A 13,002-nucleotide genomic window follows, 5' to 3' on the forward strand; every position below is an offset into this window, starting at 1 on the left:
CAACTAGGAGACCCGCAGAGCCCGTTTCTAGAACATCTCTCACCCACGCGCTTGGATCAAAGATCCCTCAAACCCAGGCGCGAAGCTTAAATATTGGGGATCTCAAAGGGGGACGATCCTCACCCTTCTCACCCTTTTGGGCCCAAAACGCGGGCAGCGAAAGCTTAGCACGCCCGCATTGGGAAATTCTGGTCCCTCGACCCAAACGACCGGGACCACCATACGAACAACCACCAAAGGGGGAGTCATGTTTCTAAGAGGTGGAACACGCTATCGACAGCTTCACATTGCGCGAAAATGCTGACGAGGCTGTTTCATGTACCCTGAGCACTGCCGTCGGCGGTGCCGTTTTACACAGAAACAGTAGAAACATGCGTAGAAACGAGCTAAACCAACAGCTGGTCTATTGCTTGAGATCGTGAGAGCGAGAAGACTACTTAAGCACGACAAGAGTCCATGTATGAAGTGCTCTTTTCTTCATCAATCGCATCAATCATTGTATACAGTCCTGGTAGGCTAAAGCCACTCACTCACTCACTGATCACCACTCTCGCTCTAAAAATCAACCTACTTTCAAGAACAACTCCCGCATCCTTCATCATGAAGTTCACAACCACCCTCGCAGCCATCGCCGCAATCGCTCTCTCAGTGTAAGCCAGACTACGCACCCACCCACCAAACAACATATCACCCTGAACCCTCACAACTGACATCACTCTCTCCCTCCACAGCAACGCAGCAGACCGCGTCCAATGCGCCGGCACAGTCGACACGGCCCCCAACAAAGGCCGCTACGAGCCCTCCGGCTCCCTGACCGCCAACCTCACCCAGGTCGCCTGCAAGAGCGGCACCATTGACGGCGCGCTAAAGGGCAACCAAAAGTGCTGCATCTCCAACGATAAGGCAGCGTTCGGGTCGGCGTGTGGCAAGGCCGTCTTCCCGACCCAGTTCAAGACTGGGTTCAAGGCTACGTTCCAGCCTTGCTGAGCGATATTGTCTAGTCGGTTTTTTGGGTTGCGTGGGAGGTTGGTTTGGGCAAGGAATTTTGTGTTTTATGATAGCGAAGCGAATTATGTATTCAAAGAGTCGGATAAGGGATAAGAAATCAGCATTGTGTTGCTTTCATTGCAGCTGGGAACCCCGTGGATACTCGAGTTTGGTGCTTGCCTTTGAGGTTGGATGTCGACAGCTATTCGTACTTCCTCCAGGACGCACACGTCTACATGTTACATGAGAGCCATGGTTTCTGCAATCGTGGAGCCGAAAAGTCCTAGACTATACCCTACGCCCATAATTTCGACCAGCAGGCCGTGGACGGTATCACGCCTACAGCCAACTCGTGAGCGGAGGTGGTTGAATCAAGAATACTAGCACCGCCAAAACCACATCTTGTTACCCTTGACGGGCAAATCCTCGCACGCCAAGTATTTAGGTACTAGGTAGGTGGAAGTACACAAGCAAGCAATCGAGTTCACATTGGAAAAGAAATCAGGGTGGGCTTCGTCTCGCATCTCAGTCCTTTTGATTGTATTTTTTTCCCCTACTAATCCCATCTTGATGGGTTCGTTTTCAAGCCTGACCCTGCCGGTATATCTAGATCCTGCGCCACCCTGCTTTTCCGTCGCATATCCAATTGAGAAGCGGAATAAGATGGCATGGCGCGAACCTCAATATCAACTCGGTATCTTCATCCATACAATCCCCCATCCGTCCACCCTATCCAAGATACCGGGTTTCCTGCGCAGGGAAAGCTGATGGACCACGTGACCAACCTCGTTCGATGTCCTACCCCGGTATTTTGCTACACGAAAATTACCAGAAAAGCCCTCCAACTATGTCAACCCTTAAGTCGATCGACGATGACATGATTAATAAGGCTGTGCTGGGAACACTAGCCTCAACCGCCCAACAATGCTTCAGCATACCTGAGACGTGGCAGTGCCGCGGTAGGGACTAGTGAAGCGAATTGCCAATGTGCCATTCAAGCCGGAGGAGGTTGACCGGGAGCCAATACTTGACTTTCAGGTTCGAGCTGGCACATCGCATCCGCAAAAGAAGTGGAAAGAAAAAAGAACAAACGCCGCCCCCCATCCCAATCCAATCCAAGATCACACAACTCCGATCCAAACAGGCTTCTTCCTGCGATGAAGACTCCCTGAGACGTGACAGGCACCAAGTCTCTGAGGGACTTGTTCGATGCAGAATGACCAGCCCGGGTGCGGGGTGGATGACCTTTCGTGTTCACTCGATGTAGCTTGGGAAACAGGCAAACTTTTTGATGTACAGTATTCGTCGCTGCGTCGTATTCTGATGAAAGAATGATCGGGTCGCTTGACAGCGTCAACGTAAACAATGGCGGCGTTGTAGAATGCCGTGCTTTGAAATATGCTTCCCAGCCGGGAACACGTCGTAACGTCATTTAGAAACTTTTGGCTTTTCCCACAAAAGCGTCGGGTATTTTGGTTGTCGGTTCCATGTATCGTAATTTTCTCGTTCTTCGGCCTCCAGCCCCTTTTTGCGTCCCGTCGATATCTGCAACCTCGTCCATCAGTGTGCCCTCTAGCAACAGAACGTAGTCGCCGGTAACTTCCAGCTTATCTCTCCCTCTCTCGTCCAATGAGATCAGTTGACCGTTATTGGCATCCCACAAAACCTCGTACATCAACACCCTAATCGCAAGGAATAACAGACTTCTCGGCCCTGGCTCGCATGTGAGTAGCGTGAGTCTCGAAGCATCGGGCCATCAAGTGAGTGACTGGCCAGACAGCAGCTTTATCGAGCATGTAGGCCGTGACTCTGAGAATTTTGGCGGCGTGGCCTGCGTGATCGTCCATTTGCATTCTTGTATCGACGCCTGCGATGTTTCCTTGTACAAGCTCAAGGTTCATCTTCATCTCAGCAGAGGCCAACACCTCCTGAACCTTGCCGAGCAACTTAACATCTTCCTCCTCCAGCAGCATAATTGCAGGGACTTGCGATAGGTCGACCTCATCCTGACCGAGAATTCCCAGGTACCGGCCTACTCGATCTTGCAAAGTTGCGACCCATTCAGCCAGAACCTGAGCACAATCAAATGCGCACATGGCTGACTGTAAAGGCAACTCTCTGCTGGAAAAGTCCGCAAATGTGACACCTAGCTTGTCGGACATAGCGAGCGAGTCTGCTGCGTAAAAGGCGGCCTTGCGAAGATGCTTCTCTCTACGAGAAGTGGACCGATTTGGGGCAGCCTGGGCCTGCGGGAATTTGACGGCAGAAAACTCTGGAGATGACGATGACTGGGTCGCCGGGGACTCGACGAATACGGAGCTTGAGACCGAATTATCAGAGTGATCTGTGCCTGTCGATTCCGGGTTAGAGGCAGGTGAATGCTCGGCGTGCTGGACAATTTCGCTGCCCCGGGATAGCTCGTCAGCCATGGCATCCCAATCACGTTGCCAAAACTTCTCCTTCGAGCGGGCGAGGTTCACGAAAAGTCGTACATAGGCCAAGTCGAGAAGCGGAATGGCATCGGCAGACAGCGGTCCAAGCCCGAAAGGGTTCGGTCTCTCAAGGCTATGGTTCGGATTGCTTGCCCAGGCTGCCTGCCAGGCCTTCAGGGCTGGCTCAATGTGGCGATGCATCTTTTCGGTTTCCTCGTTGGTCCATACCTTGTTGTGATGGCGCTGACGGGTCTCCCAGATGTAGTTGTGAAGTGCGTTGATCAAGATGAGACAACCAAACGTCGACGGCTTGAGATCGCTCTTGAAGTCGTTCACACCACCTTGCCCGATTATTTGTTGGCCATTCTGGAAGGCAAGCTGCTTCTGCTGCTTCTCGTTAGACCTGAGTAGGTCGCCCAAGGCTTCGTGGAATGTCATCTGGTTGTGGTTCGCGGCACGGACACCACCCTTGGCCGCGAAGGCCGTGGCACTCTCGGCAGCGAAGAAGTCCTCATCGCAAGGCAAGTCGAGTAGGATCTCCGAGTTAGTCAAAGCGGGAGTGTGGTTGTATGCCGCAACCAGAAGGCTTGAGAGGATGAAGACGACGTAAAGGGTACGCTTGCGTTCCTCCATCACCTTCCATTGGAGCCACTCCGCATGCTCCTCGGAGTCCGACCGAAGGCCGCTCCACGTATCGTCATGCATGTGGGTATCATGAGCTTCTGTGGATTCCACGCGAATGGGGCGGAGCAAGTCGGCAGCTTGGGCCAAGCTGACAAGAGCAGCACAGTGGGTGGAGGCGATATCGCTGGCCGTCTTGTCTCCGCAGTTGTGGCCGTAGACGACATTCAGGAGCATGGCTTGCACCAACCATACCGGGGTGTGAACAGAAGATTCCTGGTTGTGAGACGTCGGGTCAGATGCTGGAGCTCTCCGTAAGTCGGCCTTTCTCACGTCGGCTTTCCGCCTTTCCTCAAGGTACAGTTGAATCATTTTCTTGGCCATCTCGAAGAGTTCTCGAGACTGGATGTGGTCCATTTCGTACAAGGCGCCAATGGCAGACATGGAAAGAATGAGACACCCGCTTCCACCAACAGTGTTGGATCGGTTGGCAGCGGTGGGTGGCATCTCAAAAGTCAAAGTGGGAATGTGCAAAAATGGCAGATGAGGGTGGAAGTAACGAAGGTAAGCGCCAACATATCGTTGTAAGTCTTGAGTGCTAGGTAAATTCTTTACATGGTCTGGAACACTGTTGGCTGTGTTCTGAAAGCCCGGCGACATTGGCGAGCTTGGAGTCGCAAATGAGTATCTCCGTCCACCAAAGGGAGAGCACTGCGAAAGAGCACCAACGATGGCACCTCGGGTCGTTTCCGTAATGGTGGAGACGGGCGACACACCGTGGTTACCGCCGTTCAAGGACGAGGGGGTCTCTGGCCCTCCGTTGAAGTTGAGCGCTTGGTTGAGGTTTTGCGTGTTGAGTCCGGAAACCATCGACGGACTGAGGGAGCTAAGAGAGGGAGGCGGCGTCGAGAAATAGGCATCGTTCATTTTCTGCGCAGCAGGTTGTGGTGAGACGGGTGCTCCGTTTAAGAGATCTGGGAAGACCGAACCATTGAGATCCATGGCAAACGGGTTCGGGACCTGGGGAGGACCCATAACGGCCGGTTGCCACATTGAACTTGTTCCTGCCGGAGCAGGATGATGATTGGAGCCGTCCACCATTACATCGCTAATGCCACTTTGGCTGGTGGTGCTAATTGCCGAGGGACTCGAGCCGTCTACGGCGTTATCGGCGCCCTGAAAAGACATCTGGTGCTCGAAGCCGGTCAGCCAGTCGAAGCTGTCGTCCAATTGCGTCGCCGACATATCGCCGGCCAGGCCGTGGGGAAACGGCGAAGCTTGGTCCATGGCCATGGATTGCGGCGAATCATTGTAGTGGAGCGCGTTAGGGTTGATGGTGGAGCCCGGGCCGAACAGCAGACCCTCGAAGTCAAAGTCGGGATTAAAGACGGCCATGGGAGGCGCGGTCCGCAAGCCGCTAAAGTCCATATTGTTGATGCCGTGCGTCTCGAGCTTTGGCAAGCCGTGAGACATGCCTCTGTGACCCATTGCAGCCGACATGCCGGCAAAGTCCATGTTATGCACGGGCAACCCCGCGAGGCTGGGGTGACGGCTGTGTGTGCCAGGAGGCATGCCCCGCGCTACCTGTGCGTTGGCCGCGGCAATCATCTGCATAGCGTTGCCGTCGACATGGCTGATGGTGTTTGCCCTGGGCCGCATCGAGGCAGCAGCGGCATTTGCGGCGGCGGCAGCATTGGGACCAGCGACACTGTTCTTACGTGCGCGGGCTCCAGGTGCAGCACTGCTGGCACTCTCACGACGATTGCGAGGACGTGACGAGGGTGTGGTGGTCTGATGAAGCTTCTGCTGGTGTCTCAGCAGCAGATCGCGACGGGCAAAGCATCTTGTGCACTCGGGACACTCGAAGGGCTTCTCTTTTGTGTGGGAACGCTCGTGACGTTTCAGATGCTCCAATCGGGCGAAAGAGCGCTGACAAGTCGCGCACACATGAGGGCGGGGTTTATCGGTCTTGGGAGGCGGGAAATTGGCAGGTGTCTTCGTGTTGACAGTAATGGTAGAAGCTACTAAAATGATTGCGAGGACATTGTCAGCTACGATCAGGATCATTCAAACAAAATTGGAAGGGTCGATTGCATTGCATTGCATTCCTCGGAAAGCCATGGGCGGTGGACGGGTGGTGGTGGGATTGAATTGGAAGGCGGGACAAGCGGTTGGGAACAGGAGGGGCAGTTTTTGGAGGGGTGAGCAAGGTGAGGTGCGACTCATACCACTGTCTTCGGTGGTTGCGGCGGCAGCGGCAGCGGTGTTGGCGGCAGCTGGGGCCGGAGCTGAAGCGGGAGTAGTCATGCTGGAGTTCTTTTCGACCTTGACCTCGCTATCGTTCATGGCCATACTTTTGGAGTTCGTAATCGTCGTTCGTCGTGATCGTAAAGGCAAGGAGGTGGAAGGGGAGGTTGGTTGGGTTGAAGAAGGGTCGGATTGCTTTTTGGGGTGGTTGCTTGGACGCAGCTCGGCGGTCGGGAGAGTGCGCAATAGCAACAAGCGAGGGAAAGAGGTGGGTTTAGATAAGAAGAAAGTGTACGAGAGGAAGTGAAAGAGAGAAAGATTGATTGTGTGCGATCGAGTTATTGGATGTTGTGGTGTGTGTGTGGTGTGTGTGTGTGTGTGTGTGTGTGTGAGTGAGAGAGACTTGGATTGAGGAAGAGGGATGGCGGGGTGGATTGGAGACGGGGGGTGATGGAAAGTGCCCAGGTTGTTTCGGGGTGCGGCGTTTAGTTGGAGGGAGAGGTAGACAAGAGGGAGAAGTCGCTGTTGGAAGCTGAAGTTGGCATGCTAATTCCAACCCAGAGTATCCGCAGAGAAAGAGGATAGGCCAAAGAGTAAGAGTCGGAAAGCAGGTAGATAGTGGGCAAGGAAGAAGAAGAGAGAGAGAGGAAACAGGCCAGCAAATGGTTTCCTCGGTCTTGTCTTGCTAGTGTCCTTTGTTAGGTACTCTCGAGTCTTGGTTCCTCGTATGGCTGGAGGGGAGAGCTATTGAAGCTTTTGTCGAACGAACAATTCCCACCGGTCGAAGCAGTTGCTTGGAGAAAGAAAGGAAGGAGGGAAAGGAAGAGGAAGCAAGTGGTCAATGGTGGGAAGGGGGGGTTGAGGTACTTGTTAGGGAAAACGCTCGTTGCAGCCCAGCCTGGTGTGCATCTGTGGGCAAAATGAGAAGAGTGGAAGGAGCGAGGACCACGGGAGTTGGTGTGGACTGCCTGCCACCAAAAAGCAGAGACCAGCGAGAGAGAGAGAGAGAGAGAGAGAGGGAAAGAGCAAGAGAGATGCCCGTCAAGTCAAGCAAGAGCGAATGTGTGCGTGTGTGTGTGTGTGCGTTGTGGGTGTGTGGGCGGGTACCTAGTGTGAGGTACTGTCCCTTTGGCGATGGGACGTGAAGGGTACAGGTAGGTAGGTGCCTTACCATCGAGCGTCCGGCAAAGTACCTCGGCCAGTCTGGAGATACTGTGTGCTGACCGGGGATGGGACTGGTACAAGGTTGCAGATGCCCCACAAAACGCGAAAGCAGGGTCCGTCGGTGGGATGGGAGATTTGATGGATGGGAAAGAGAGCGACCGCCGCAGTCACGACTCACTATACCTTAGCAATTTAGGTCCCTTAGTCCCGTCGCAGCCTTCCCCATTACTTAAGGTACTTGAGTATGGAACCTAAGGCACCTATCCCAAAGAATCTTTTATTCCCATGCGCTGGCTCAATACAATCACCTGCGAAATACATTTGGAGAAGAAGGCTTCGGAACCTGCTCTCCTCGTGACCATAAGAAGAAATCTGGTATTATTCCGCACAACTAAAACTATATGGTTCTTGTCTTCCAGGCAGCTGTGGGCACCTGGTTCTTCATTACCTTTCACTAAGGCACCTCACCTTACGGGTCACCTTACCTGGGTACCTAGGTACCTTGCTGAGATACGTACCCGAACTTTCCTCGATCCAATAATTCCCGGGTACGTACACAGCAGCCTGAGATGGCAAGGCCAGTTTTACATGGCAAACATGGCCCGGGCACAGTGCGGCGGCATCACTTGACCGAATAGGAACAAAGTACCTCCAGGGGTCGTACCTCACTCTCTCTGCTGGTCTGAGGTAGTCCACCATTCCTTCCTGTTTCCTTTCTCTCCTCCTTGCTCTTCATCCAATGGCTACCTTAATTAGGTACATGCCTCTCAAGAGCTCCAGTCCGTCACCAATCACTACAGTCTCTTGAATATCCCGTCCGGGCTGTAGTGGGGGACGGGGGCATCACCTTGCCTTCTTCCATGGAGTCCAAGAGGCTCCATGAAACTTGCTGGACTAACGGATACTGAATTCCATCCGTCCTCCTCTGATTACCAACTTCTCGTTACTTGTTAGAAAAATGACAAGTGGTACATAAGGCAGTGAGGTAAGATGATGTATTTAGACCTCGTGCGGAAAAGCGATGGACAGACTGAGTGAGGCTGAGGCACTTTGACACATTTCATGTTCGTACGGATACTTCCCACACCGAGCCGAGTTATGCTACCAAAAGACGGAAGCCTCACCACGGACGAATGGGCGGACGGAATTAGGGTCTAGAATAGATGACTTGGCGCGAGCACATGACTTGACCTGCTTAGGGAAGTCTCCGTACGATCAGGCTGTGCCTACCTGTGTACGGCTTCCGGATAGACTTGGTCAAGATAGGTACGCACCTCACTCGACGGAGAAGAGTAAAGCACGGAACTTCAAAGCAGTATTCATATCCAGTTTCCACAAGATCCGCAAGTCACTCGACTTCCGCGGGCCCTTTAGTGCTAGCTGTCCATCCGTACAAAGTGAACGCGAAAAGGCAATAATGGTCTTGCGTTCCATCTTGTCTGGAAATTCCATATATACTTTCTGCTCGCTGTCCTGCATTCCCCTGCCAAAAGAATTAGCGTCTGCTTACGCTGCGGTTTCCTTGCTACCTGTAGCCTACAAAGCCTGAACCGCTAATTGACTGCTTTTCAACTTTCCGCCAACAGCTTCATTCCCGCTTTCAGGTTACATGGCTACACTCCCGCCCAGAGCTAGCCCCCAGAACAGACTGGTCAGGGGGACACCAGTTGAGGGTGAACAAGGGGAGGCTGGTATGGGGGAACCGTTGCAGGCTGAAAGCAGCAGGCCGCCGTGCCCTCCAATGCACAAAGTACGGACGGAGTACTCCGTACTACTGTGTAGACCTTGGACCACCTCGCCAAAAAAGATGACTCGATCCACCGCGGAGTCGGGAACCTTGAGCCTGGAGTCTTGAGCCCGAAGCCTGAAGCCTGAATCACTTTGGATAAAAGGGGGCAGGGCTGTAAATATGGACATGGACATGGGCTCGGCCGTGTTTCCTACGTAATCGGGTCTGGAGACCACGTCCCGTGCGCCAAACGGTCTGTTCTCTTTCCTTGGCCAGCCTGCTTAATGCCGGGGTTTGACGTGCGTGGTGGTGGTGGACTGGGCGATTTCAAGATGCGATACCGATTTAACAACAGGACCATCCTATCCTTCAGCAAACAAGGCTCCTCTGTCTGTGCCGTAAGAATACTAAGTGTGTGAATGCCCATGCTTATCGCACGGGACACTGTCCGATGGCGAAACAGACATGCGACACCTGTATCGGAGGGTCGGACAGCTCGGCAAGGCGACGAGACTTGGGCCCGACGCGTGAGCCTCTGTGAGCTTATTCGACTGATGCCAACGACAGCGCCAGAGGTAAAAGGAAGGGCTGGTCGTGGCAGAAATAATCAGACGGCCAGACTGAGTTTTGCCCATTGTCGATGTGCAAGGGGAATCGGCACGAAGCCGTTACCGCTGGTATTCAACCAGCCCATCCCGGGCTCTCGCGTACAGAGCTTGCCTCAATGCTGAACAATACCCTGCGGCTCCGCGATGCTGTATCGCCGCGTCGTGATCCGGGGCATTCGTTGCCGGCCATTCACCGACGGGGGGGGGGGGCTCTCTCGGTACGTTGTCATGTTGTCCATCGCCCGCCGCCGCTGTCGTGGTTAGTCGTCCGCGCGCCTCTGCCAGCTGCCGTGGTGTGCCATGGCTTTCTCTCACATTTCATCTGCATAAGGTACAGGGAAGCCAGGGCAGATGTTCGGAAATAGAGCAACTGCCCAGTACCTCAAAGCCTCGGGCTCCATGGCTTTTCTTCGCACGGAGCGCAAAGTATCGGTATCTAAAGGTCTCGTCGAGGCAGGGCAGTCCGCGTCCAGTCGCATCACTCGACATGCCAGGCCTGTCGTTGGCTGGCTCAGCGGCAAAGTGGATTGGATGGAGGATCCCGCGCTGGATATTTCATGGCCCGGGGTTGTTCCAGAGGCAGGCCAAGCCTGGCCCGGGCGAGTGTCCGCTGCGAAATTGAGTTTCCCACTGGTGCTCAGCTAGGATATGATCCGAAGCAAAGACGGTGTGTGACGCCCGGTGAGGTGTGAGTGCTAAGTTAGGTTGACTAGTTGAGTGGTGTCGCACACCTACGCATACACCGGCCTGGCATGGCACGGCGGATACGTACAACCAAAGCAACACACCCTTTTTTTGTTCTGTTCTCTCGACGTTTCTGGTGTATTTTCCTTCTGTGCCTGGCTGATCCGGTTTGTGCGGCATTGACAATCAAAGGGATTTAGCTAGAAAACAAGCTGCTGCGGTAGCTTGGTGCGTATAGGGATTGACCGTATTCATCCTGTTTCTGCCCTGCCTGACAAGAGCCATTGCGATGAAATGCGAAACATACGCGAACAGGTCAGGCCGCTGTCGCTCACTCAAATCGACGTGCTGACAGTTGAGGCCGTCAGCTCCAGCCAATGGCAAAGAACTCCGAGGATGATCGAGACCGATAGCCGGAGAACGAAGTGGCCGTGCTGCTGATAGGCCCCGTACCCTTTTTGGAGGGGCAGCTCTAGCCTCTAGCCTCTGGGTGCATTGAAGAACGCAGCACCCTCACCAGTCCATGGCAGGAAAAAGGAAGAAAACAGTCCAATGCTAGTGGCTGCAATTGACACATGTCTGGAAGGGAGCTAGGTAGGTATTGATGTACGACAGTAGAGCAGAAGAGAGATGGGAGACACTTGGATACATCGGTACCAAAAGACGCTGATCAGGGTTCTCCGTATCCAACACGGTGCCTCGTGGTCAGCCGGGTTTGGTAGGTACATCGTCCGCCGTAGCCCATGGCGGGACTATTCTGTACCTCGGGCCACTCGAAGAAAGCCGGGAAGAGCAGGTACCGAAGTTTCTCGTCTTTTGTGGATGCAGATGAGTTGTATTGATCTGTAGGTGGCACCAAGACAGCAAGGCGTCCAGACTCCAGTGCGTGTACTTGCATATGTGGGAGGTAGGGGTTTCCACATCGTAGCCAATCCAGCGCAAGGTAAGCAGCCCGTAGTGCAATGGAAATGATGAACGAGGTATCATCGAAGCGGCAAGATGAGGTCAGTCCAGCTGTTGTTCATCGTCAGTCTGCGGTTCGTATATCTAACTAGACTCTGGAGTAAACCGCCTTGGAAATTGACGAGACCTTGATGCTTGGGTTGCTTGAGTTGCTTGGATCGGCTGGCGCATGGTGAGAATGTACGTGTGGCCTGGTGATGAACGGAGTTCCCTCGCTGTGCCATTGAGAATCGGAAGACAGGCCACAAGTCGGGATAGGTATGGAGGCCGTCGTGAAAGCTAAGGCTAGGTAAAATGAAGGGTTCTGGAGGCTGAAGCACCCGCTCATTCCAATCATTGCTGCGTCGGTGGCCGATGGAGCCATGGCCGAATGGCATGCATCTTCTTCTTGTTTCTGCTGCATGAGGCCCGTTTCTGTTCGCATGTTGCAGGTTGCAGACGACTCTGCATCAGCATCAGCGCGTCGGGTATCTGATGGGCCAGCCGACGCTCAATGGTGGGCTTCCGTGCTCAATTGTTGCTCATCTCTGATTCGACATGCGGCAGCGGTTTATTGTCCAACATACGTTTCTCGTCCAGCGTTGAAACCTAGGGCGAAGGATCCTGGAATAAGAGACTCAAAGTATGTCGACAGCCATGGGAACAAGGTGTTCATTGTTGTTCGATATAGTGCCTGGGATGGTGCAAGTACAGCAGCGGCTGAAGCCCGACAGGTCGAGAGGCGCCGACCAGCAGAACTGAAATGGTAGACGGGGAGTTGTATTGAGAGAACATGTCGTCAGGTAAGCAGAATCAGTCGATCGATTTGCGAGCCCGCGGATGCTGGTGGTCTGGCGGTGCTGGTGGATTGGAAGCTGGGGGAGCAAGGGCGTTGTCGCGAGAGACGCCGTGAGTGGCTGGCGAAAATGGCGGCACCCTGCCTCTTGCACGCTAGCGCTGCTGCGTCAAGCTGCAACGCAAGTGGAAGTGCAAGTGCAAGGGCAACTGCGAATGGATAGCGACGGAGTAGCTGCTTGGAAATGTGCAGGTGCAGCTAGGTAGCTATCCAATTCCAAGGGAACTCGGGAGGGCCTATCTGGGGCCTGGAGGTCGAGGTGCAGCAGGACAGGGCCGAGTGCATGAGCGGATGCAAGGCAGTTCGTAGTTGTGTCGTGGATCGTGTGCTAAGGTATTCGTAAGGCACGACTCAGAAGAAGCACATTATCACACCTCTACGCAGTGGTGTAAGTGGTGCACCCTGCTTGTTGTCTGCTAAGGTGCTATGTGATCTGGTGTATGATTTGGTGTTTAGTGTTTGAGACAAGAAGCAACGTGAGGTTGAGTTCCCCGTCCTCGGGCTGTGGAAAGGCACGTACCTCACATGGTGGAGACACCTACCATCGATGATTGGGTGACCGTGCCAGCATATTAGATCCCACCAAGCACAGTGCGGCGGGCCCCACTCTGTCGTTCCGTGGTGCAGTCGCAGGAAGGTACGGAGCAAGGAGTATCGACCACCTGCTTCTCATGTTCGTGGCTTCCTTCATAATGGCACATGCTGCCTTCCTATTACCTATCACTTTATTTC

The 13,002-nt window shown here is 53.8% G+C and overlaps 3 protein-coding genes across 3 annotated transcripts; 1 reads left to right on the forward strand and 2 right to left on the reverse strand.

Annotated features, from left to right (window-relative positions):
• Positions 1-456: 456 nt before the first annotated feature.
• On the forward strand, positions 457-987 carry CLUP02_02521 (uncharacterized protein; the record flags this gene model as incomplete). The annotated part of the gene is made up of 2 exons (XM_049281553.1): positions 457-650; positions 732-987. 2 exons carry the CDS (start codon positions 457-459, stop codon positions 985-987), a joined length of 450 nt encoding a protein of 149 aa, XP_049138696.1.
• A 1,682-nt stretch (positions 988-2,669) lies between these two features.
• CLUP02_02522 (uncharacterized protein) lies at positions 2,670-6,392 on the reverse strand (the record flags this gene model as incomplete). Its single annotated transcript, XM_049281554.1, has 2 exons — positions 2,670-6,061; positions 6,269-6,392. 2 exons carry the CDS (start codon positions 6,390-6,392, stop codon positions 2,670-2,672), a joined length of 3,516 nt encoding a protein of 1,171 aa, XP_049138697.1.
• Positions 6,393-6,772: 380 nt separating this feature from the next.
• On the reverse strand, positions 6,773-12,961 carry CLUP02_02523 (uncharacterized protein; the record flags this gene model as incomplete). The annotated part of the gene is made up of 28 exons (XM_049281555.1): positions 6,773-6,972; positions 7,057-7,255; positions 7,409-7,522; positions 7,754-7,884; positions 7,970-8,175; positions 8,240-8,387; positions 8,483-8,499; positions 8,557-8,656; positions 8,753-8,919; positions 8,981-9,004; positions 9,061-9,315; positions 9,396-9,587; positions 9,655-9,731; positions 9,794-9,854; positions 9,919-10,073; positions 10,124-10,429; positions 10,524-10,627; positions 10,682-10,926; positions 10,990-11,027; positions 11,083-11,138; positions 11,199-11,486; positions 11,542-11,879; positions 12,002-12,134; positions 12,208-12,365; positions 12,421-12,447; positions 12,497-12,620; positions 12,672-12,790; positions 12,861-12,961. 28 exons carry the CDS (start codon positions 12,959-12,961, stop codon positions 6,773-6,775), a joined length of 4,083 nt encoding a protein of 1,360 aa, XP_049138698.1.
• Positions 12,962-13,002: the final 41 nt, after the last annotated feature.

This window comes from Colletotrichum lupini, chromosome 2 (assembly GCF_023278565.1).
Source record: "Colletotrichum lupini chromosome 2, complete sequence".
NCBI classification, from domain to species: domain Eukaryota; kingdom Fungi; phylum Ascomycota; class Sordariomycetes; order Glomerellales; family Glomerellaceae; genus Colletotrichum; species Colletotrichum lupini.